The sequence below is a fragment of the Lissotriton helveticus genome, chromosome 3_1 (assembly GCF_964261635.1).
Source record: "Lissotriton helveticus chromosome 3_1, aLisHel1.1, whole genome shotgun sequence".
Classification (NCBI taxonomy): domain Eukaryota; kingdom Metazoa; phylum Chordata; class Amphibia; order Caudata; family Salamandridae; genus Lissotriton; species Lissotriton helveticus.
The window spans coordinates 1,075,517,814-1,075,545,085 of record NC_136061.1 but is presented as its reverse complement, the minus strand read 5'-3'; the positions used below and the strand labels follow the sequence as shown (position 1 = coordinate 1,075,545,085).

Below are 27,272 nucleotides of genomic sequence, written 5' to 3'. Positions count from 1 at the left end.
CCCTTCATATTTATTCAAGAAGACACCACTGTTGAAGTAATTTACGATGGCGCCGGCAAGCTGCCAGCGCCATCCTGCAAAAGTTACTTAATTAGCTTCAACAGGAAGCTCCAACTGCTAAAATACAGCAGGCGCTCGAGCCCCTGCTGTATCTTATCTGTTAGAGCTTCCTGTTGAAGCTAATTAAGTAACTATTGCAGGATGGGCGCTGGCAGCTTGCCGGCGCCATCGTTAATTAGGCGCGCTTGAACTTTTGACCGCAAAATCCGCTCCGATCGCGGATTTTCGGCAAATCCGCGAGAGTTCGCGGATCGCGGATTTGCCGAAAATCCGCAAAATCCGCGATCGGAGCGGATTTTGCGCTCATGCTTAGCCACTGCCCACTTTCTAGCAAGTGTGTATTTTTTATGAATCGGTATTTGATTCGAGAAGGCAGGCATAATTACTTCTTCGCCATGAGGGCACTCCCTGACAAACTCTGGTGGCCAGTCTTTTTCAGCTAGAAGGATGTCATAGCCTTTGGAGAGGTTATCCCAAAATAGTCCCCTAATTTTCCTAGTCTTATCTCCCTCTATACGTAATGTTATCTCATATATTTTGTGGGGCTTGCTAACTCTGGTATCTGCAGTTTCCACTTGAAGGTATTCATTCGTGTCCACTGTCTCCAGATGATTCATAAGGACTTTGTGAGCTATGCTCACCTCTGCTGCGCTGTCTAGCATTGTCTGAGCCCACTCTCCGTTTTTCAGTTGTGTCCTCAGTATTCTCGGCATTGTTAACTACCTTGATACTGGCTACCTTCTTTTTTGGAAATTGTGATTTCTTTTTCAGTTGAGCAGGTTCCTTGTCTTTGGACTTGGCGTGCTCTTCTGATCGTCCTCTTCTTTCCGATTTCTGCGAGGAATTCTGAAAAGATTGAGAGGGACGTGTATCAATGTCTTGATATCTATCAGGTTTTTTAATATTATCCCTATTTCTAAGGTTATATCTATTCCCAGAGGGTTCACTCTGGGGTGACCTTTGTCTCGGGTTTGGAGATTTCTTTTCTTTAGGATTGGATTGTTTGTTCCCATCCCAGTTCTTTTTTGGTGAATTATTATTATTATTAAAAAACATTTTTTCTGGACTTGTAGTCAGTTGCGGTTTTACTGGTATTCCACCTAGACTATCTCTGCCTAGTTCTTCATAGGATTTTTCTATGATTCTGGCAATTTCAGCTGGTTGGTCTGCTATATCTGTCTCTTTTAACCTCTGGCGGATCGCCACGTTTGCTGCTTCACCCTTTATGTTGGCTAGTAATATAGCCGAGACCTGCTTGAAGTCTTTTAGTAATTTCATACCAAGAGTTAAAGCAGGTTCTGGACCGTATTCATCTTGAATTTGTTTTAGCACATCTGGTATTACCGAAATGGATGGAACACCGTGCGTTTTTGTGTAGATGGAAGCAAAGACTGTACCCCAAGTGTCACAGTCCTCAATGTGTGGTGCGATTCCCATTGGGAGACATATAGTCAGAATCCTGTGTTTTTCTAATGGGGTGGTGTCAGGAAACACCGCCTCTATTTGGGTAATTTTCTGTGCCAACCAGAATGGTATTTGTTCCCGTTTTGCTGGGACTTTACCTAGGCAGGATTGGATGTTCTGTGGTGTAATTTTATTTGTGTTCCCCTGGTGAGGGGTCAGCTGTGGAAGTTTAATCGCTGGCTGAATTGTTGAAGTCCGCATTACATACTGAACTAATTGTCTGTGAATTTTTAGTAGTTGTTTCAGCTGTATTAACAGCTCTGCTGCAGGCATTCTTTCGATGTCTGGATGTGGTGTGTATCCGGCTAAGACCGGCCACGTTGCTCCTGGTCTTCCTAAGAGACCGAGCCTTGTAATGTGATTGTTATGTATTAGGGCGCCATCAAATAAGAGCAAATGCTCTTGGAATTTGAGTGGTACTTCCACCTCCTCAAAAGGAGTGTACTCATTAGGAGGTTCCTCTACTTTGTAATAGTGGAAGTACTTTGTTACAGTATTAGCTGCTGGAAAATGTATCCATGTATAGTATACCTCTGTCTGCCGATATTCGTGTGCCTCGATTACGAATATGACTGTGCCACCTCTAGGTGTCAGTCCATTTTCTATAAGTTTTAAGGTTATAGATCTCCTTTTGGCGACCTGGATGAGTATTATATCCGGGTCTGCTGTTTGCATGGTAGCATCAGCATCTGCTATTTCAGTAGCTAATCTAGTAACCTCTCGTTCTTCATCGCTGTCCATTTTGCTGACAGCATGGTATTATGTTTATTTGCAGATCAGGTTTCTTTATGGAAACAGAGATTAGATGCACAATATCTTGGAACTGTTTTATCCTTCAACGTTGACTAGACCAAGAACCATACATAGGAGTTCCCTCCTGCGAGGTTTTGGAGGATATAATAACCTTTCACCCACTCCAGACGTCTTTGGAGTATTTGGGAAAAGGGGTCTGAGTGAGAAAGCACGACTGAGTTACTCTAAATGTCTTACGTTAGTTTTATCGCCCTTTCCAAACGCGTTGGGCGCCATGTAGTGTAGCTCCTATTTTCCCAATAGGCTCTGCGCATTGGAATAGTACCTACAGCAGTAAAGGCCTAGGCCAGACGTTAACTAGGTCTACTACTGTCGATACTAGACTTAATTTTTGGGTTTGCCAGCTAAGCTCAGAGTTCGCTAGAAACTTTCTCGAATGTTCAAGGAAGGATTAACTCCCCTGATTAGACAAGAAGGGATTTAGTTTCTGACAACCATAGAACATGACAACTTTGCTCTCCCCTAATCAAGAGTCAATCTCGAGAGTCGTGTGAGCACAAGGCAATTATTTTACTCAGTCAGTACGTGCATTCTTAGTCTCATCAGAATGTAGAGAAAAGGAAGAGACGGGCGTGTTCAATAAAAGGTGTTATTTATTGATCAGTCTCTTTTCTCGTACAAGAGAAATGGATCGATATTATTGCAATACTTATAGTTAAGTAAAGTGCATACATTAGAAGCAATAGTATAAAATAATACTGTAAAAACATTGATATGGTTTCTGAGCCATATGATGTTTTAAAATGATTAAAATATATTTACATACACATATACATTTGACTAAACGTACTCAACTGGTGTTTCTAAATACGCCTACCCCGTGTACCTGACCTAAGTCTAATGCGTGGGCGGGAATAGAAAGTTACAGTTTAAGTTAAGTTTGTTTTTGCCAAGTGAATAACTAAAGAATTCTCTAGGAGGGGTTATTCAGTTCTGTACCTGGAATTTAGGATGAATGAGGAATGGTATCTCTTTCTCTGCTCTCGATATTCCAGGCTGCCTGCGAGGGCTGCCCAGAAGCGCCGGTGCTGGGTCTCTCGGCTTGAGATAGCAGCGCGTCTCTCAGCGCGTCAGGAAGGCGGGGCTGCTGCCTGCGGGGTCTGCTTCTGCTCTCGGCTTCGGCAAGTATGGCTGCTCCGTCTTGTCACCACGCGTGTGTTTTGCATAGGGCAAGGTCGGCAATATTTATACCTTAAAGGTGCCGGGATTGACGTAAGGATGGACATAGGTACGTCAATAAAGATGTCATACGACTTGCTCGTTAGCACATTCTTTACTAAAGTTCTCTGTGAAATCAAAACAATGGCCGCACGGATTATCCAGGTTGTCATAGGTTTGATTTGTTATGAGAACGTCGTATGCCTTATCAGGGGCTGGAGGAATGTCGCTTGTCTAATTAGATCTCAAGCGTTATGACCTAATCAGATAACACTTTCCTGTGCCGTAGTGTGACTGCGTCAGATAACGGTATCTGCATCATGGGGGATTTCTTGCCTCATGGGCTGACTGTTAGTTAACTAGCTAGGTAGTTTAACCAGAATAGGGTCAGGAATAGGGGGATCGATTCAGAACCTATAGAAATACACGACAATTTGGTCAGAGTCCGATGCCAGCCAACAGGGCTTGGGGCCCCGATGCGGGGAATCGTCTACAGGAGGAAAGTGGTCCACTGTGGAAAGCCAGTTGTATATCAACTGCCTGGAATTGATTGCGGGCTCTTTCGCCATTCGTTGTTGGAGCAAGGACAAGGTCTTGTGCAACCTCCTATTGAAAATGGACAATGTATTGGCGGTGCGTTATATCAACCACCTGAGGGGGGGGGGAGGAGTCCAAAGCACTGGCAGACCTGGCCAAGGATCTGTGGACTTTTTGCTTGTCAAAAGATATCTCGGTGTCTGCGGAGTACCTTCCGGGAGTCGCCAATGTGGTGGCGGACCGGTTTTCCAGGACGGATATGAGCCTCTGGGAACTCCAGCCTGCGGTTTTTCAGCGTCTCAACAACACATGGGGTCTGTTTTCGGTGGACCTCTTTGCATCCAGGCTAGACCACCAACTGCCGAAGATCTACAGTTGGAAGGACCCTCTAGCAGCAGCCACGTATGCGTTCCTGCAGGATTGGTCAGTGGACGCGGGCTATGCCTTTCCCCCGTTCGCAATGATCATGAGACTCACGTCTAAGGTTCGCAGGCAACGGGCGAAGGTGGTCTTGATCACTCTGTATTGGAAGTCTCAAGTGTGGTTTCCAGTTCTTCTGGAACATTCTTGGGATTCTCCAATCCTACTACCCCGAGATCCTCTTCTTTTGAGGGGTCCCCAAGGCCTCCCTCACCCCCTTTTTAGCAGGGGAGGATGGCACTTGTGGCGTGGCGGATTTCAGGCATAGATGGAGAGTCGGTAGATTATCGCAAGACGCTCAGACGCTACTGGGGGAGGCATGTGCGGACAGCACCAACAAGAGGTACAGATCGGCCTGGGCTCGATGGACAAGTTGGTGTGTTCGGAACAACCAAGATCCCATGGAATGCGATGTGGTAGCCATTCTCAATTTCTTGGTGTCTCTGGCGCCACAAGGCTTGGCTTTAAGGACGATCAATTCTTATCATTCTGTGATTTCCGCGGGACATATACCGGTTCAGGGTAAGCCCGTGGGAGGACACCTGATGGTTAGAAAGTTGCTGAAGGGTGTTCGCTTGACGCTCCCTCCGGAACGCCGGTACTCCTCCTTGTGGGACGTTAATAAAGTCCTTTGTCTGTTTCAGTCCTGGCAGGCCAATAGATATCTATCCAGGCTAGAGAGGGAAAATGGTAGTGGTGTATCCAAAAGAAAAAGACTGCACATTCACTAGTAACAATTTGGGATATAACAAGTACTGGAATGGTAATGAATCTTCAGTTACGAAAACGGAGTGCTGCGTAGACCCCTATCCCCCACTACCAAGAGGGATTCAATGACAATCAATGATTGGCAAAATACAAGTGAAGCAAGATGAGTAGGAGTAGACTTGGCAGAAAGACGTCTGTCTTTCTGTCAAGTCTACTCCTACGGATTTTTGTGAATAAAGAACATGACATTTTGAACTTTTTTGCTTGTTTGTGATGTTCAACTACTGCTGCTATCGGACAATCTCTACTTATTGTGAAACAACCAGAGGACTTATTAGTCTGCTCGCTCACACTTGTATGTTAGAAATGTGCTTGATGTGACCCTCTTGCTTCACAGATATCTATCCAGGAAGGAATTATCAGCGAAATTGGCAATGCTGTTATGCCTGGTTTCCTGTCGCAGGGTTTCGGATGTGCGGGCCTTGGACATTTCGCGTAGAGTGTATACCCCTCAAGGGGGGACTTTCCATGTCGTCAGGAGGACGAAGCCGGATTCTAGGATCATTTCTTATCCATCTTTTGATCACTCTCCTAAGCTCTGTGTGGTCAGGTGCCTTAAGGAATATGAGAATATGTCGGAAGAGACTTGCCCGCCGGGCGAGCGTCAATTGCTGATTTCATTGCTTAAGCTCTTCATGGCTGTTACACCACCAATGATTGCAAAATGGATCCGATGGGTGATGCAAGAAGCGGGCATAAATGTCTCGCAGTTTGGTGCCCATTCTGTGCAAGGAGCCATAGCGTCAAAGGCCTTCTCCCTTGGTGCCAGGTTGGGCGATATCCTGAACGCGGTAGTCTGGTCATCGGACTCGATGTTCAAAAGATTCTATTTTAAACCAGTCGTGGATATGGCCTTGCAGGTGGTGGACAAGCTTTGAACAAGCATAATCCTTGCCTCCGGTCCTGTCATAGAATGAAAAATTTCCTAGTAACCATGACGGAAAGTTTCAATTCTATTAAGGACGTGTAGGCGAGGATTATTCCCTCCCAGGGCTCTACCAAACTCCTGTTCCCGCCCGGGATTGAGTTTTATACCTTTGGCTTCTATGGGCAAGCGAGGCCTCGTATGGTATAAGTATTTCTTTATGTATTACTGGTTTAAGTTGCATGCCTTGGGTCATCCTGCTTCTGTTGTTATCGCTTATGGATGATTGTGGGTCTGGAGAACAGAGTCATGGGCCTCTGGTTCTTCCTTTCAGGATCTGATGGCGCCAAGAATGAGTGTTGGGAGTCCTAATTGGTTTTGTCCACAGTCAAGAAAGAGGAGGAGACCCAGGAAGCACACGCCTTCGGGGATGACGGGGCATGCTGATTGGTGGACATTATGGACTGCCCAGAGCATCTTGGGAGTGCTATTTTTTTTGTTATATGTTTAAGTTGAACACTGCTGGCTGTAGGAATAAATGTAAATGTAAATGTAGCCGTACTTGTAAAGCGCACTGATACTCCTGAGTGTCCTGGCGCTGTACTCATACCGCTAGGGAACCCTTCCTGGTTTTTCCCCATGAAATGTCCACTCCTGGGCATCCCCAGGGTGCAACCAGGCATCCCTAGCGCTGTAGGGGGCCGTTGTGGAGACTTAGCAAGCTATTGCCCAGAGTTGCAGCGTGGGACCCATGCTTAGAGTAGGCACCGAGGCGAGAAATCAGGTCAGAGGAATTATGAGCCCAAGATCCGCCAAGACAGCCAAGGCAGGAATTGAACCCTGGTCCCGGGTCAGACCTCTGCATCAGGGTCTGCCGCTCTAACCATTGAGCCACACTTCTCCATGAAGGAAGTTACAGCATAATCCTCGCCTCCGCGTCCTTAATAGAATTGAAACTTTCGGTCATGGTTACTAGGAAATTTTTCATTCCCACCACATCCTGGTTTCTGAACTAGGTGCACACTAGATCAAACACCTACAGTAAAAATAATAGGCTCTTGGCCGTTGTTCAACACTCCAGTGTTTCCAAGCTTGAGTCGCAACAAACAAATATTGCTATATACACACACTCTTACAATTAGTTTTTTTTCTATATAATTGTTGTCATGACTGAGTAACAGTAAAGAAATATTTTAAAAAAGAGTACTAGCTATAGTTACTATAGGCATTGAAATACAACAGAAATGCAGATTGCTTTATGGCATGAAAGGAAACCAGGAGGCATAAAAAAACATTTTTATTTTAGAATTATTAGGAATATTAGTCACCCGCTACAGATGTCACTTCCGATTGTTTGTCTTCAGCAGGACTCTTTCTCGGAGAGGCTTCTGTTTAAAAAAATATATAGGAACGGAATTCAGTACAGTTGTTCCAAATGTGTAAAATACTGTGTAGATTCATAAATAAATATCATACTAGCTACCGCTGTACTAATTCCATCAATAACTTTATGTGAGCTCTACAAAGAGGAAGTTACTCTGTTGGACATGTAGGTGCTCGGCACCATAAACAGTAAAGATGATGTTGCATCAACGTTGCCCACAGCCTAAATAATATCATCCCAAATATTAAGACACATTATCCTGGGCAGCAAGCGTTTCATGCTGCAGAATAAGTAAGAGAAACATCTGTCCTTTTCCCGAAGGAGTTGTGCTGCGTTTGATCTCATTATGTAAAATATTTCGAATTACCTTGAAAAAAGGGGAACATTTAATTATATTGTGCATGAAAATAACACCAATCTAGCTGGAAAAACAACAAACCATTCCATGAACTGAACTGCGTGGGGCCCCCCGAGACGAAGTCAGCCTCAGGGACTTAATCCCCTGGGGACCAAAGTATTTTTTATGGGGAAGGGGTGCATGCTCCCCCCTCCCTGAGCCTTTAATGGCCTCGGGTACCCCATCTCTGGGGGCCGGGTCACTTGCGGTATCCTCGGGAGACCACCCTCGGCACACACTGGTTTCCCTACCCACTCTGGATTGGGAAGGAAAACATGTGCTCTCGTCTGGCAGGAGCATTTTCAAATCTTACGCCAAAAGGGAGCAAACACTAAGAGCCTGATTACAAATCAGGCAGTCCAAGTACCGCCAGAGTTGTGGGGTGCAGCGGTGGCGGTCCAGCCACTGGGCATTGACAGACCGACCGTCCCATTACAAGTTGGGTGGCTGGACCGCCATTGCACTGCCGCAATCGCCAGGGATCAGAGATCTCTCGTGGTGGTGCAGCGGTCTTGAGGCCGCAATATGCTTGGCGGGACCGCTGCAGTCCCACCAAGCATATTATGAGTTTCCTCTCTGCCACGGTTTTCACAGTGGTTCCTCCTCCATTAAAACCCCTACAGGGCCCCCTGTTGCCTCTGAGCCATGGGATGCATGCAGGGGGGCACATGTTGTGCTCCCCTGTGTGCATGCACCTCAGTACCTGCACGGCATGGACTGCACCGGTCCATGCTGTGCAGGTACTGCCTTTGACGTTCCCATTGTGGTGCCTATTTCATAGGCACAGCCGTGGGAATGCCAAAGAACTGGTTTGGCCATCCTGAAGTGGGGCGGTGGCGTGGCGACCCGCTCCGGGACAGTCAAACTCTTAGTCGGGCCCTATGCCTTCTCCCATTAAAAATACTCCCACCAGGTGTTGTTTCCCTACCTGTCGTGCTGTGAGCAGGTAAACAGAGCAACAGATTGCTCGTGCACTGAGGGAACAGCATAAATATCTGCTCCTTCTGGGCAGGAGCAATGCCGGTTCCGGCACCACGCAGGGAGGCGGCTGACATCAATTATGTTTACAACCAAAAACAAACCTGTATCAATTGTGCATGTGTGTAATGTCGTTTTCAAACTACTTCTGTTTTTGTTTCATGAATATTAATCAGTGGCCTTATGTTTCCGACTCTGAAAAATTATACTTGTCATAAATATTGTGCAAGATTCAGATTACCAGCATCATTGCTGTTTTCATCAGTTTGATCCTGTGGTGGTTGAGCTGTTGGGGAGGGAGGAGGAGGAGCTTTGCGTTTAGCTCTTCGCAAAGTTGATTCATTTGATGAGGAGCCACTCAGCTGCAGCGAACCAGTTCTCACTACTCCTTTTCCTGATAAGTCCTACATAAAGTCAATCAAATGCATATGGTCTGTGAACATGGTAATAAAGTTTGTTGCATTCATAAAATCCGCTTATCAAGTACATGACAATGTTCACAGAATATAAAAACTATGGACTGACAGAAAAGAGACATTTTAAAGTTTGTGCTAATCAGCGAAAAATAAACCGTTAAAGTACAACAAAGTTTGAAAAGAAGATAAATACTCCTTGTAACTTGAGCAGACTTCAAAATTTAATAAATAAGCAGCATTTGCACTTTCATCTAAATCTCACCGCATCTTGCCAACTGAGGTGACCTTGCCTGAAAAGGTTTTATGAGCTTGCAGGAGGTACCTGATCTCATCTCCGATCCCAGTCTGTACCAATACTAATGGTATCATTACAAGCAACAACTCCTTTGTATGCTTTACACTTTAATGGGTAATTAATGACAACATTGGAATATATGCAGGGTAGGATTTGGTAATGCATTGTTAAAGTTAATAATGTACAGTTCTATTGTTACACATCGACAACCTACTTCACAAAGCTTCCTTCCATTACTAAGTATGTTTTACTCGTGGAATTCAGAAGACAATCTCTCTAACTCATAGAAAAATCTTTGTGAATCTTGCCCAGAATGTGGGCTTTATAACATTCTCTACCCATTCACAAAAAACATCACTGAACAGAACGTAAAAACAAACCATGAAAGAAATGTACTTATTTTAATTTCAGCTTTAAGATGTCCCTGGTTACAGCTCAACAGACAAAGAGAAGAATTAATCAAAGACATGGTTGACTAACCACGCTTTCATTGTCTGAAGGAAAGGGAGCACATCTCGAATACCCTGCATTATCATTCATGGGTAGGGGTAGATTTGGTGGGAGCGTTCCATAGTAAAATGTCTTCCGGCAGAAAATCAATCACAGTTCAAAGAGATGTTCTGGTTTCATCAGAACTGTTTCATGTGTTGCTGCACTGGGAAACTGAAAAACTGTCATGAGACAGAGTTTATTGAAGGAAGTACTGCTACAATCATCGAGCATGGCGGTACACTAGTCAGGTTTGCTGATGAGCAGTATTTGTGCAACTATTTGGATGGTTGACCTAGAGATGAGCTGTCTCGTCGCAGATTGTTATGCAAAATATTTGAGAGCTGAAGGGTGACAAACGATAATGGGTCATTGGTAGTGGTAAATGTCTATCTACCACTGGCAATAAGGCCACTAACACAGTGAAAGGATCAGAATAGGTCTCAGACAATTATTCCCTTGCTCAACACTTGGCTGTTTGGCTGGAAGCAGGCAGGGTTAACTGTAGAGACAGGTAAAGCTTTTAAAACTACCAATCCAGCAAATAATTAAGACACAACAAACAATAAAAATCCAAAACCAATTTATAAAAATAGGAAATATGTTTATCTTCCAAATTACATTGTTTGCTTTGTATTAATTTACTTCTTCATTAGTTTCTATGAATTTATGAGCACCAATTCTAACACGGTTTTTCAATGCTGCTATTGAAGGCAACCTTCCATTGACCTGGGGCCAATCTATAATTGTTCCCCTTTTTAAAAAAGGCTCTAGGTCAGAGGCACGCAATTATCGTCATATCTCCCTTCTGGATTCGTCGGTTAAAGTCTTGAGTAGAATCCTCCTAAACAGACTAGAAATATGGGCAGAGGAAAACACCATCCTATCGCCCGTACAGTACGGGTTCATTCCTGAAACGCTTGCTGTGCGTCCCAGCATCAGCTTCCACTGAGATAATTCACAGGGAAGTGGGACTAAATTATATTAAGGACTTAGCGGCTTTGCGTCCATTGGCACTATGGTGGTCTGTCTGGTCTAAAACCGATTTTTTTTTTACACAGAATATAATCAATGACTGTCTAAAGCTAGATTATTACTCACGCATCCCATGACTCAGACATATCCAACATTGGTACAAGTTACTTTTTGACCTTGACCCTTTTTTGGATATGGATCAAGTAGTATCTATATTGAAAAGAGAGCTTAAGGAATCCTTTTTAGAATACCCAAGGAATGCCAGGGCTGTTGAATGCGAGAAACAATGTAACTTGACCTTTTACCGTGCGCATAATGTAAACGAAGGTTATAAGCCCTATTTAACAGAAGTTACAAGAAACTCCCATCGTTCCGTATTAACACGTCTAAGATTAGGTACTGTTCACCATCTTTTGGCATTCCCTTACACTAAACGGAATAGTACCTCTCCATGCCATTGTGATGGTGTTTCTAAAGAAAGCTGGTACCATTTTATGTTGTTTTGTAAATGTTACTTCTTTTTAAGGAAATTTTATTTAAAACCCATCTTTTTAAATTACAAGTTACCATCTACTAAGACTGCGATACAGATAATGTTTACTCTGGGAAGTTCTGATATATGTTTTTATGTAGCTACATACATTTTAAGAAGTATGACTGCCAGGGAATCAATTATTATTTGAACATTAAGTACTTAGGAATTAACACTTGTTACCCTCAAGAGGAGAGTTGAGCCTCTATTCCAGACCTCGCAAGGGCAGAAGCGCCACTGTGATTGTGGTTATTAGCACACGTCACTTTACTTCTGCGAGTTTTGCACATACGTTGTAAAGAAAATTGCATTTTATTAGGCATGTTTTGCACTTAAAATGTACTGAAGCATATGGACATATTTACTGTATTGTCTTCCGAATGCCCATATATCAGACATTTATTGAAAATTGCCCTCAGACTGTGGTCTACGCTTATTGTATGGATATTGCAAGGTCTTAAGTACAAAAATTGTATTCACAATATGCTTTATGTCTGCTATATGGTTATGTATATATACCGAATAAAGCATTTTGAAACTGAAACTAGTTTCTATATTGATTTGTACTGATTTATATTGTTTTGTATTATAATTTGCTGTCTGTAGTCGCCTCCCTAAATTGTAAGTGCGGGCATTGGTCATTTCCTAGGACTCTGTTATGGTTGTACAACGTCACCAATTTACAGACATTCAAGTATTATATCTTGTTTATTTTCCAAAAATGCTTCTTAAAAATCATTTGAACTAAAATTATACCAAAACGAAAAAAATCCAGCAGGCTCTTTACATGCAATTCATATTTTATGTAGAGGTGGGCTCAATGCCTGCCCATAATGAAACTTCAACATTCTTGAAAGGAGTTTGGGATTCATAAGTATGCCTTCTCTCCCACAGGTACAAAGATGAGAATGCTTTAATACACAATACGATTTCTGAGCCTCTATAAATAAGTTATAAATACAGCATAGTTCAGTAAAAGGAAAATACACAGACACTCAAATACAATGAGATTACTCATAATGCAAATGGCGTATTTATCCGACAAAAACATTTCATGAAAACGCAACATACAGTCTTTTCCACAGGTGCATCAGCAGGTTTGACTTCATCTATCTTAGCATATACAATTGCCACCATTTCCCCGTGGATATTACACTCATAGCATGATAGCTATAGATTCCCTGGAGTAGTGCAATTCACAAACTTTACTCATGCAGATCTGTGCTTTTCCACAAAACATTGTCCCATGAAGAAACCAGATTTCCATTCAAATTCAAATACTGGAGAGTTCCTTTCCCATCCCAAACTGTGAAAAATACTTTTTCTATTCATACAGGGAAATGTACGAGTCTTTCCTGGGTGGGATGCTACCTGTAAGACACATGTGAACACTAGCAACACACAAAACATACTAGTGTATGGTGGTTGACTGCAAAACGCTCCGTGTCTTTCATTCAACACTAGTGGATAATCTACCAGCAGAACAGTCCAAGATTATCATTTAAAAAAATGAGGATTGTGTGAAATAGAATATCGAATATATGATTACAATGGCTTTTTTGAGCACCTAAATAAATGCCTGGTGAACATAAAATAGCTTGATAATTGGGTCCTGGTAGCCTCTGATGCCTGCTGTTTCTTTGACACACTGCACCATTTGTTTACTATGGACTTCGACAGAACTCATCCAACAGACTTGAAATTATGACAATATCCATAGAATGGGCTCTATTCACTTATTAATTTACATTGATTGTACTGTTCACTGAACTAAAATACAAGTATACTGACCTTTTGATCTCCGTCAATACTGGCAGACTTTACAACACAGGATTGTGGACGGTTATGACCTTGCACAAAATCTTTTGGAACCGTCTGCGATGCATACATTGGAGGTAAAGGTGCTCGTCTCTTCTTTGGCATTTCCGAGGGCAGTGTGTTTGACTCATATGGTTTAAAAACCCTGCTGGGTCTTGTAACAGTGGCTGGTCTTTGGTTAGTGAGTAAAGGAGTTGCAGGAGCACTTGCAGCCTTAGAATGACACACAAAAAAGTAAAATAAATATCATTGTCCCGTTTTCAAAATATTAATTTAATGATATGAAAAAATTCAAGGCAGATAATTTAAGTGATAGATCAAAAATGACAGATCAGAAAAAGTTGCATACATGGATTAGCAAGTTTTATATACTGATTTAACATTTTTCTTGTATCTGGAATGATGTTTCAAAAACATTTACTAGCATGCTTAAATCTGTTTTCTGTGCGGATTTATTACATCAACATTGCAACCAAAAATGTTGTATATAAGTGATTTAAAGGGTACGGGAGAAGTAACAATGACTGGCAACATCGATCTAGGATTTCAGGGAGGAGACTGGAACAGCTTTGTGATACAACAAAATCTTGGATGTAATGATATTTTGTTCTTTAAAATCATATATTCTGAGGTTTATAATACCATATACATGGTAGATAGATTAACATAGCAATCTAATGTTCAATTTATAGAATATGTTTGTTGTTTTGGTTGAAATTTGGTATTTATCAATTTATTCAGGAAATCTGAGGTGCTACCTATGTATAAATCTTTTCATTAATATTTGAGTATGTCATCAAAGTATTTGCTTAAAGGTTGCACTATGGAATCTGTGCCTAAAAGAATCGGTCTGTATGGTTAAGCATGCACATTTTTATAGATGTTCGGTATACTACAGCTATGTGATATTATCAGATTTGTCTTTTATTCTTATTTATCCACTCTTGTTACTACGGGTGGTCCAAACCTTGCACAATTACCCTCTGACATAACAAATACTTTGAATGGGGTAATGCATAATATTTGCAAAGTGCAAGAACATTAATGGGCTCCAATGAAGCAATAGCATATGCAAAAACCTTTATGTACAAGTCTGAAATGGAACATGTATTAAGACGAGAAATACTGAAGAAGAGTTTAATGACATTGATCAAGTGTTTAGAACATATAGTCCTCATATAGGTGGTGTTCCAAGATTGAATTAATGAGCAAAAGAGATGCACTGAATCACATCCATGCTTAAATTAAATGTACACATACCACAGATGAAACAAGAATATATTCTTTAGACATGATGATCGAGAGAAGGATAGTTGAGATTCATACACAATTGCTCTAGAAACCGAAAGGCAGGAATAATAGTCCTCTATGCAACAGCTTTCATAGGAACACGTTAAAAAGGCATCAATATAAATTACAGCTTATGGAGGCTAAGAGAATCATATCTGAACCTAGAGCATTCGTGAAACAAGGAAAAGTGATTATGTAGAAATTTCAAGAATGAGGGTAGCATCAAGAAATACTGGCAAAAACATTAAATAAAAATTGTTTGGGTAGAATTGTTCTGTAATAAAGGCCAGCAAAAAAGCAATCTTAAGTTTAGATCTCTAAGCAACTAAAGTGATTAAAAAAATTATAATGTAACATTGGGAACTATTCTAAGTGTACATAACACTGAATGACGTATTATGGGAGGAACAGATACTACCTACTAAAATTCAAAAAGTGTCACACTTTGAGGTGTCCAAAATATTTGTGTAATTAGGAAGTCAAAAAATGAAGAAAGAAAAGCAGGCTCTTTTACAAACAGAAGCGGGAGACACATTATTCCTTACACTGCGTGCACAGCAATAACTAATTAATTATGAATAAGTAAACAAATCAGATAGTAGTTCAAAGTGAAACAATTTGCATGATTTACGGAGACGTGCATTTATATTGGGTTGAATGCTCCTACAGTCTTTTTTTACACAGTGAACAAATAAATGACCAATTAAATCACATATTACTTAACACATAAGGTTGATTAATGAGCAATCATCTCTAGCAAGATATTTCAAACAGGTTAAATACCAGACTGGTCCACTAAAGGATCAGGTGTCAGAAACATTAACAGTAATCACAGTTTACATGTGATCAGAGAAATCTGCTACGATGAGAAAGTTAGTGAACGGAGCAAGTGGACTCAAGATCTCCTTAAGTTTAGAATGAGTGTATGGATATGCCATGTTTTTTATGAGAGCATGTGCAAGAAATCATAGAGTATGGAAGTGGGTTGGTATCAATATCATTATAGACTCTGCATAGGACTACACAGAAGACTAACAAAATAGTTTTGGGGTAGCTAGGAGGGCTCTCAGATCCATATATGGAGCAGAAGAGAAAAGGAGCGTTAATGGCAAAGTAGTAACAGGCTGAAGAGATGTCACATGTCAAAGCGTTTGGAAGACAGGTAGAAGGTATATGGAAGTAATCACATCTGAATACTGTATACAGAATAGGGAACTGTTTAAAAGTAAAATTATTTATTAAATAGGATGGCTGTATATCTTTGTCATAGATGTTAACTTACTCCAGAGAGTCCTTGACAAAAGACATATCCCATTGCACAGGGCAACGCCGGAAAAGTGAAGCTACCTTTTAGGATTTAACCTTTATGCTAAAAATAAAAATTTTGTAACGAAAAAATATTTTAACCAAGTAATGTTTAAATATAAAAGTTCCAGTATCAAAAGCATTCAGGTATGGAGGTTGAACTCAGCAAAATAATTAATATTCATTTATAGTTAATAGTATCCCAATTAGGGGACTGAAGGCAGGGACCCGAGAGGTCAACTTCAAATAGGTGTAGCTTGGGAATATTGAGAGACCCGAAGGTGTATTACCTTCCTACTTCATTTTACATGTTGATAACAGGGAAAGCGTGCAGATTTAACAGGTCATGAATCCTGATTTGCATGTTATTCTTTCTGAAATAGTCAGAATGGGGCGGTAAAGTTCCCCTGAGAAAATTCTAGACACCATTACTGTTTTTTGGCAGAGAGATTTTATTACCTTCCAGACAGAATAACAGGCTGAATTCGATGTGCCACAATAGGTAATGTAAAGAGACGAGCTGTGCAACCTTTATCTGCCAACTCTTTCTTGAACTAAATGAAACATAAATAAGAGAAAATTCTGAAAGTACTCCAGTTTTCCCGTAGTAGATTTTGTACACTGAAAGCCTTTGTTAGCTGTAGCTATACTTAAAGTCAAGATCACTTTAGGATTAAAAGTTTTTACCGGTTCACTCTTCTTTTTACTTCTCCGTAAAAAGCGGAAGAATCCTTTGCCATCTTCTTTCTGCTTCTCCATGTCTAGATTTTGAGGGATCTGAAAGGACTCTGAAGCATGAAAACAACCGCTTAAAATTATTGCACATTAATAAGTTGTTTTGTTGTTATCAACTTGTACATTCACTTCAAGTAATTAATTTAAGATAATGTTATAGTTTCAACAAACTGCGGAGTGGAAAACGTTACAATTCAAAACACATGTTTAGATATATGAACATATAAATACACAGTAGAAATGTAATAAGGCCACCAGAGGAAAAGCCCAAATAGAAAAGCGACTACTCTGGAAAGAAAAGCAAACAGAAAGCCACAATAGTACAATCAGAGGAACAATCTAATGAGGGAAAGAAAGGAATAACAGAAGCAAAGAGGCAGTCCTGAAAAAAGAAGTAGTGAAATAGTACAGAAAGGGGAAGCACATACACTCTCAATGTTAATGAAGATGGGAATTATGGGTTGAGTGTTGCTCAAATGAGGATGAAGGGGGAGACCAGAGTTCCAGAACTAGAAACGTTGTGCAATGAAAATAAATGAGCGAAATATAAAGAAAACATACGCAGCACCAAGGCTAAGGAGATGTGTTTAGCGCTGCTCTCACATACAATCTAAAATCCTGTTGATGTGACCTAAACCAATGGTTATAGGAAGACTTGGCCACCATGTCTCAAAGCATTGGAACATTTCTCTCTCCCTGCTCCCTGAAATCTTCAGAGATGTGTGCAGTAAAAAAAAGAGGAGTCCTATCCACCTGCAAGTGAAGATAGTGTAGTCCCTTTGATTTGGCCCAGTGTCAGAGGACCTACATTGTGGTTTAGTTTGTATGGCTACAGTCGTAGCACACCTGACCTTTCCCACACGGCGCATCGCTTAATGAGATAGATCAAAGAGCAGTGAAACATAATGTTCCTATGCGTAAGTGAAATTGTGCTCCAGGGACCAATTAACAAACACATTTATCAGTTTGCAAGGTACCTCAGATACTCATAAATGTCTTTTGAATCAGCCACATAAAGCCCAACTCCCTATTAGTAAGAGTGCATAGTTGGCACAGACTTTTATATTTGCACTAACTATATGAATTTTTCATTAATATTTCAAAGTTTCCCTTTTTAGATGTTTTGGGGCAAAGCCACAAAGGTTTTTAAGACTAAGTGAAGTAGTACTACTGGAGTAATACTTCACAAACTATTAGCTGCCTTGGTGAATTGGCCCCCAATTGTCCACATTTCAGATGTATTCCACCCCTTTCTTACCAGTAGCTGTACTTCATGTGACCCAGACACGTAGCTATGTACTTCAGCAGAGGGAGACATTTAACCATAATGGAACCTTTGTTGGTTAGTGCTGTCATGAAAAAATAAGGACAAATGTAAGGGGCAGCTTACTTAAGATGGGCCGTTGGTCACCTTGTGTAGTTGAGCAATTAAGTTCTTGCACCTGAGCAAGACAGAAGCAATGTGAAGGTCACATTTATGTCCTAGGGTTACTTATGGATATGGCAACAACCCAGGACTGCGTGTTTATTGGGTGTGCATACTCCCTCGACGTGGCCTATACATTCTCGGACTTTAAGGGAACCTAAATTCACCTTTCAAAATGGAGACAGCTAGTGATTTTCTCCTAATATTAGATTTTAGGGTAGCGTCTGACTGGTTACAGTTCATAATCATGCTTGCACAAAAAACTACATAATTCCGTAGCTTCGATGGTTCTTGTGGCATCACTGTCTGAAGTCATTACCAGCCCTTAAATCTAAATTTCAGTTCTTCTTCCCCAAATGGTGTTTTTGCTGTGCCAGTGAGTAACCTCTCAACTGATAATACTGACAGCAACTGGCCAGTTTACAGATATACACTTGTAAATGTTGGTACCCCTATAAGAAATACCATGTCCATGACTAGTCGTCTCACAGCATACAACGCTATGAAACAACAGCCTCACTCCCCATCCTACCCCACCCAGTTCTAGGCTCAGCTTCTTCACAAATTACTTATTCTTGCAAAGAATTAGCTCAAAACAGTCAGGGCTCAGGCTTCTTGTACTGTATCTAGGGAACGGGGACAGGATTGTGGTAGTGCATGTCGATTTGAGAATGTCTGATCTTTTCAAACGATCCCTTACTATTCGTGGTGATAACAAACTCAGTGCATCTTTTTTCACATGTCCCCTTTGTTGTTTATAGTGACGTGTCCGGAACAAACCTTTGCTTGGCTTACTGTTCCGATTCCATAACCACGCTCCTTTTGTTCGTCAAGACGCCAAAAGACCTGCTACTTTGTTTCCTGTTCCTCAGCAAACGTTGGAATCCTGACCACGTCTCGGGCACGGATTTACCTATACAGAATCTTTGTGACCTCGTTCTAGAAGCTGACGCTCATGACCTTTTATTCCTATCTTTCCCGCGCTCCCGCTCAGCTGTTCCCAGTCGCTGAGCCCAGTAAGCGCATTTATTACCCAGACATCCCATTCCACCTCTTTGCCCTTCAGTACTTACCGCCTACGCAGCAGAACTCTGAACCGCACATGCCATCACTTCCCCTTCGCTCCTGGGCTTGTTGCTTTGGCTATTGCGGAGAATTTGGCTTTGGTGCGTGTGGTTGGCACCTAGGATTTGAATACACATCTCTCTAGTGCTCCGGTTACACAGCTGTGGAAGGTATTTCCCTCATTTTGTTTTTGCTGTTTCTTGACATTCTTCTCTGCTGTTTTGAGAACACGGTGAACACCGTTACTCATTGGTTTTAACAGACTGTGGCACCTCCTTTGTAGGTCTCGCCTTCGATTTAGTTTGTGTCCCAAAAAAGTGCACGCGTTGCACTGATTCAATGGCAACGCATGCACGTTTGGCGATTTCCTTGCGGGAGCGAGCAGGAACCATCTGTTAATAATTACAAACAGATGGTTCCTGCTCGCTCCTGCAAGGGAAACAGGCCAAGGCTCTCTCCTCTATCCCCTCCCCCTGCTGCTTTTTACTTTCAGCGCAATGAATGAATGGGTCTGTAATATCTGTTACCGCTGTCGTCTTCAATGTCATTTTCTTTAGCTCTTGCATTTCTCTTATTTTTCAGCACTTTCACCCGTTCACTCTCTTCTCTACATATTTTGGATTCTTTTTTTTTATCAGTCTTTTTTATTGTTCTTCCCGCCCTTTTTCCTTATATATGTGCTACTTACTCTATTGGCCATCTAGCGCACTCCTGGTCTTTTCTAATCAGTTTCTCCTTTCCTCCTATAAAGGTGTACCCGTTTGCTCCCTTGTTTCTCTAAAACAACTTTGACAGCTAAATCCCCACCCTACCCTGGCGCTCACTATAAAATGTCTCTGAGTCAAACGAGGAGACTATTGAGGAGTCACTTAAATCTTCTAACTAAACAGTCCAGTAGAGGTCGCTGTTGGCTGTAGACTAAGGCAGACACCTGGAATACCTGGCAGTTATGAACAGAATACTTTGGCCAGACTGCATTCTCTTAGGTTTTCCCTAACGACGACCAGCAACAAATAAAGCACATGTACTGGCTCTAGTCTCTTTAGTTCGAACATAGTGGCTGTGGCTGTGAAGCATGCCCCGCATAACATGCATGTACTGTTGCACGGCTTTCATATCAACACCGGCTGAAGTTGTTGCAGGGATTTACGCAAAGTAGAAGTGTCAGTACCCAATATTTTCAACAACTACACTCACAAGACCACTTCAGTGAACTTCAATATCGTGATCAACAATGTATTCTGTAGTATTTGATTCCAGCAAATAACTTTTCGTCTGAAAGACTTAGCATTGGCCACAAGGATGAAGAATGCAGTAATTTGCCGATTTTTCCTCCAGTTTATTAGGCCATTGTCGATCGGAAAACGGTGGCAGAGTGCGGACCCCTGCATCGGGGCAAAGGCTCTTCTACTAACTTGCGTCTCTTAGCTGCACCCATGACAGCAGCCCCCTCCTTTTACCTTCTGTCCTGGCCACCTCATCACCTTTCCCCCTCTTCACCTTTATGTTCATTCCCATTAAGCCCAGACGCAGGCGTTGAGTGAACAAGCATTGGGCAGATACAAGCTATCTGGATATAACTGTGTTGAAGGGAATCTAGTTAAATTGTTTGTGTTCATTATAAATGCACTAGATTAAATAATAATACCTGTTGCGTTCATTACATCCCGGTGCAGAATAGTAGTGCAGTGACACTAGTTCTACTATGAAAGGGTCCATGGAAGGAGGGACAGGCAAAAATGTTCCTAACGGTCAGGTACCACCTATGTTCTTGGCACTGAAGCGGTCCAGAGAGCACCAGGCCAACCTGGCGGGGCCCCTACACCAGCCCGACATCACTGAAGATGCAGATTGACCTGCCTGAGTCAGATATTTGTGCTGTGCCAGCTTCTCACAACACGCTTTCTGATCTTCCTGCCGCCTGCACATGAAGGACAATTCAACCATCGTTTGACCTGTTGAATTCAAGGGTTTGTCCTCTCCAGTGGTTACTGGGGCACGTATCCCACTTACAATATCCATCTGCCTTGCGCCTTCGACCATTGAACTGTTGGGAGCTAGTCTTAGCAGCCAGGTGGCTCTATACAGCACCCCTAGGCACACAAGTTAGGTTGGATCCAGGTTCCAAATGGAAGAAAACAAAGTTACAACTTCTGATGACAAGTGGGCGACTCAAGTACGTTGTTTCTGTTGGACTGAATGTCTTGCGCATTAAAGCTCTTCAGAGCTAATACCGTTTTCAAAGTTTCAGGTTCTCCCTAATCAACTGCAACATGCACGTTGTTATTAGAAAATGTTTCTCAATTACAGATCTGTCTAAGCAAGATGCTAAGTGGTGTCTGTAATCTTGTATATAAGTGATAGTTTTGATGAAAGTGGTAAGATTCTGCTTCTTAAAAACTAATGCTGACGTTTGTCTCGCAGCGCTTGGGAGTGAAGGCTCACAAAAGCATCTAAAAAACCAGATGCTATTGAAAACATGGCAACCATTTTTTTCATGGCATTTTTATCACAAGCTTTTATCGGTATTGTTGACCCAGTGCTGTCGGACCGCTCACTGACTGATTTCAGATGTCACATTGTTTTTCATGCATTCCAGTGAAAGTGGAAGGACCAATCCAAGCAGACAGTAGAACAAGCATTAACAAGCATTGGCATAGCCAATAGGTCTCGCTTTTGGGACCTTATAAGTATTAAGTTATGCAGCACAATATCCGTGGATCAACCGTTGCATGGCTAAACACTTATAAGGTCCCAAAGGCGAGACATATTGGCTATGCCAATGCTTGTTTCTTTTTTGCCTCTACGACACTGGAGCAGCCGCTTACTTGTTTAAGGACGGACAATCTTTTGTTTCTACTACTGCCAATGTGTGGCACAAGTCTTCTGCTCCTGCACCCTCAAGGGGAGTGACTGTAACTCCTCCTCCTTGTCCTTAAGGAGACCTTTTGAAGCTCGTTAGCTGGTGAGTGGATTTCTATTGTCTTGGAGTTGACATGCAGTACCACAAAAATAAGGTATATTAGCAATCTTAGATTTAAGGATAACAGGTCTTCTTATTTCCTTGCAGCTCTCCTTGAGTCCTGTCTTACTTCAAAAGCCTTACCAGTCCCTCTAATTGGGGAAGAGTAGTGGTCATTCTATTAACCAATCCCCCTACTTTCTGGAGGCAGTCACCTGTGGTGGGGTCTTTTATTTATCCGCCAGACGCTGTTTTCGGGGAGTGTGGGGAGCGCATCTTCGCTCCTGTGGAATCTATCGTGACACAGGTTCATTCAAGAGACTTGTGGGCTGACAAAACCAACATAAGTCTGCACAATCTGGGAAACGATCGGATGCAAGTATGAGTTGCTCTTTCCAAAAGGAATAACTTGCAATATATATTTAAGATTGCTGGATTGTAACCATTAGAGTGCTGGTCTGCTACGCTTTTCAACACTAATCTTCAGGACTGCCTCAACAAAAAGAAATTGAATGTTTTTACTGGAAAGCTAAAGCCTATAACACGAAGAACAAATAGCGCTGAAAATAAATAATACTGCTACAGCATAGCTAGCTAAATCATCAGCAGTACCTTTAAGTTAAAAAAGCATACCTTGTGAAGACGATAAATTCAACTCAGCAGCTGAAGAAGCTAAGAAAGTGAAAACATGGTGTCAATAATGAAGTCCGTCTTTCAAAACCAACTTTGCATGTCTGTGATCAAGAGGAAGCATATAAATATTATTATATTTATTCAAAATTGAAAAATGATACAAGAGGGCTTGACAAACAAATTATGAACATGGTCTATTAAAAAGTGTCATCCTGGAACAACCATTGAAACGTTGTTAAATAAAGCTCTAAACCTTGTAGCGCCCATATGGGTGAAGAAATAAGAGTTTTCTTGACAAAGAGGTCTCCAGAGACATGCAGATCATACATGGTAACATTGTATGAAACGCCTGCCTATTGTACGGCTGCCCGCAGTGGGTTGGTCACCCATGGTTGGTTGGGCACATGGCTAGGCCAATTCCCAATTCATCATTATAATGATGGGTAATAAATATGTATATTTACTTACCCACAGCATGATGACTCTTGAGGATGCAATGACTTATGATGTAAATGTGCATAAAAAGACTCTCAACGTATTTAAATGCAATGTAGATAATGTGATATAATGTTCTGAATGGTATGTACAGGTAACACACCATAAGGCATCAGCTAAATAGAATGCACTGCAATGATACTGTAACTTGATGCATGCCATGACAAAAACAGATTATTTTCTTAAGAGTCTACAGTCAACCGTTTTCCTTTATTTTACTATAAAAAGCTCCTAATTTCAACAGTACATGTCAACCTGTAGCTCAATATCTAAACTCTTCACCATAACATCGCATTTTTCTATTTAGTTGCATGTCTGTCTCCGTTTTCTATTTAGTTGCAGGTCTGTCTGTTTTCTACTTAGTTGCATGCCTGTCTATGTTTTCTATTTAGTTGCACGCCTGTCTATGTTTTCTATTTAGTTACATGCTTGTCTCTGTTTTTTATTTAGTTGCATGCTTGTCTCGGTTTTCTATTTAGTTGCATTCAGTTTTCTATTTAGTTGCATGCTTGTCTCTGTTTTCTATTTAGTTGCATGCCTGTTTCCATTGTAGAAGTCGCCATCCTTACCAAAAGGGAAGATTAAGAAATTCTTCTCCATATGGTTCTTAGGACAATCACTACTCTTCTCCAAACAGAACCAAAAGCAAAATGGTGTTGCCTCTATAGTGCTCTTGTTTTGACAGCCTGCCACATCTTAGTATTTTCAAACAAGGTACCAGATAAGTAGTCTTAATTCAATGAGTGGCCCTTGGGATGTGATCAAGTAGAGCTGGTAAATCAAATTATACAACTCGATCAAGAGCTTTAAGACATGAAATATATCCCATTTATGTTTAGAGAAGTACGAAATCCTAATCAGGAGGCACACAATCTAAGCTGTATTTTCCATAAACCACAAAGAAACAGTACTTCCTATAGGTCGCTTGTAAGTTTCTGGAACTGAGTTTATTGTTTTGGGTTTTTAATAATTGCGTATTGTCAGTGGTACATTTTGTGGGGATGCAAACAATTACCAAATCATTTCATTTTATAAATCTTTATTTGATTGTGAGTACATTACAACCATAAAAAGCAAAATAGCACGAAACATATTGATACAGATTGATTGAAATAAAAAACATACACATGGTGCGGTTAAAAACAAAAACCAGAAACGTTGGGAGAAACAGTATTACAGAAAACTAAGAAACCCCATTTGCAGCACCAAAATGAATCCGTTAGGTCTGGAATGCCTCGATCTCAACACAGCTCAGAAGACACAGGAGACCGTAAATAAAAAAGGTTCATTAGGAGCAGCTGCAAAAACATAAACGCCTGGCGAGTTTGCGTAAAATACTGGGATTTCAATAATGGGAGGATAAACCATTTTTGGGGCACACTAAAATATTTACACAACAATATAAAGTGTAATGTGTCCTGCCGAAAGATATAATCGCAGCCGCAGGGCGCCTAAGTGCCGGGATGGCACCCTCCGCTGGGAAAGGCGAGAAGATAACCAAGACAAGGAAGCAGCCAGGTTGGAGTGGTTCACAAAATGAAAGCAGAATTTCCAAGAGGTAGAAACCCTATTGGTGAACTGAGCCTTTTCAGAATGAACGAAAATAAACCAAAAGCATTACTAAAGGAGGGAAGTGGCACCCTCTGGGATCTCCTTTTAATGGACAGGTTGAGAAACTTATGACCCTCAAAAAATCTGAAGTTTAACCCCTTCGCTGCTGCCGTCGGCCGTTGGACTGCACTGGCGCTGAACGTTCGAAGCAGCAAGCGGGTTAATTTAGGCATGCATGAATTACAACAGATCACAACATCTAAATTGTGCAGAGAACAACTCAAAATCAGCTTCTTATACATGTGTACAGCTCACAAATATTGGGTAACTTATGCACGAGTACAATGTGAGAAGCTTTGGGTGTTTTTCAAGTGTATTTACCATGAATCAACTGGTGTGTCAGAGGAGAGATAAAGGCTATATTTTGCAGTGGCGGCTTCTCCGCTATTGCGGAGTAGCATTGCCCCACAGCTTTCAAGCAGTGCGAGAAGAGGAAACATAACATGATAAAAACTTTCAGTTATTATCATGTTATGTTTATGTAGTAATTGACTCCAGACTGGTTGAGGTATTTCATGGAGATTTATTGTAAGATGTTAAGTATCCTGGAATAAGCCCCACCAGGAGCAGCCAGCAGGCAGCTCAGCCCCATCATAACTGTGGCTTATCTTCAATCAGCACCCAACATTCCATGGTGCATCACAGTGCAGAGGCATTCCACTAGAAGGTATGAAGTAGGTAAAGGCATGCATAGGAATATGCAATAGGTAGAATACAACATACCTCCTTTTCTTCCAAAATAAAACAATGAACAAAGGAGCATAGAAACTAAAAGAAGGAGAAAGCGTACCGATCAATACCCACTGACACATCCACTGGCCAGACAGATGTGGCAGAAGGCACCGCACAGCATGAGACGTAGAAAATACAGAAAAGGAAAGAACGAATAAAGATCAGAAACATTCCTTTTCTAGAAATACCTAAAATGAAGAATACATAGAGTGCAGCAATAAGACTAGAAGAGTAATACTGAAAGGTACATACACATAAATAGGTACTCTTCTTCCTTTCTCCATACACACGAAAAAGACAACAGAAAGAATCACCCAAGAACTACTCCAGACACACCTCTTAGGAGGAAAAGTATGAAAGCAGATAGATATTGAATAAATAAGAATAGTAAACAGAGAAGCAGAGGAAAATATAACAAAAGATCTTTCATACTACCCTGAAGACATAGTAATTAAAAATATAATGTAAACACTTTGAATAACGGGCAAATATAATTCAGCAAGAAATGTAGTGAGTAATTAAGAGTGAAACACTCATATTAACACGACCTCGTGAAAGGTCACATATTGAAAACTTGAGGAGTGTAACTTTACAAAATAGTGAAGATTACCACTGCCAAATTCAGTGGTAATGCCATTGAAACATTTAGAGGGATAAACCCCATATCGAAAATTGAAAAGGTTAACATTGAAAATATTGAAATTGATGAGAGGCGGTAAAAACATTTTACAACCTCAAGAAGGTCACACATTGAAAAACCTAGAGAAATTGAGAAATTGATCTTTTGATAGTGACCATTGATAACGTGAGTACAGATGCTAGTACAACATAATGTAATCCCAACAAGGGAAAACAACTGGAATGTATGCAAATTGATAATTAAATTGAAGTGTAGATTTCCTACGAAAGAATACCACAAGCATACATGTACATTAACAATTGAGTAATTGAAAAATGAATTGAGAAAAATTGAGAAAATGAACCCATGCACGCAACTTGAAAAGTTAAATGAGGTGTGCATCCTCTACAAAGGCAAACTGCACGCATGCATGTACATCAATAATTGACAAATAGAAAATATTGAGTAATAGAATGTCGAGAGCATGTAATTAGGCTTAAATATTAATGCTCCGTAAAATATAACCTAGACATTATGGCAAAACACGATAAAAACTTCCCTTTGAATAGCACAGAAATCGTGCTCAGGTATACATGTGAGATAAGTTCAATATGCACCCAAAGGACACTGTAAAATCACTGCAAAGTGTAATAAATAAGATCTTAGAGATTTACAGAAAGTCGATGAAGAAAACAGACAAGCAGTCAAAATAATTGATATTCCCTTTTTAAACGTGTTACTAGATGGAAGGTCCAGCACTTCAAAGGAAATTTTCTGCATCTTTATTGTAATTGAGTCCGTATTAAGTATAAGGGCGCTTTTAAGTTGACAGTAGTCTGAAAACTGGTAGACTGAAAACGAGTCATTGATGTTAATAATACTCACAGATGCTCCGATCATACAACCAATGTCATGCTGTTTGAACAGATCGGTTGTTGATGGTCCAGGACACGCTGAATATCTCCTTATAGAGAAAAAGTTATATCCATCAACGGTAAAACACACTAACCCTGCATTGAATGACGGTGAG

The 27,272-nt window shown here is 41.1% G+C and overlaps 1 protein-coding gene across 5 annotated transcripts in view; it reads right to left on the bottom strand.

Annotated features, from left to right (window-relative positions):
- Window positions 1–27,272, bottom strand: part of COBLL1 (cordon-bleu WH2 repeat protein like 1) — a 771,108-nt gene that overhangs the window by 162,220 nt on the left and 581,616 nt on the right. For 4 of the 5 annotated variants that reach the window (XM_078681636.1, XM_078681638.1, XM_078681639.1 and 1 more), the window contains 5 exons: window positions 22,786–22,824; window positions 16,652–16,752; window positions 13,343–13,582; window positions 9,086–9,248; window positions 7,414–7,473 (listed from right to left, as the gene is read on the bottom strand). In XM_078681636.1, the coding sequence (XP_078537762.1) occupies window positions 7,414–7,473; window positions 9,086–9,248; window positions 13,343–13,582; window positions 16,652–16,752; window positions 22,786–22,824 (603 nt within the window). The remainder of the gene's footprint in view (window positions 1–7,413; window positions 7,474–9,085; window positions 9,249–13,342; window positions 13,583–16,651; window positions 16,753–22,785; window positions 22,825–27,272) is intronic. The other variant, XM_078681637.1, reaches the window with a different exon arrangement.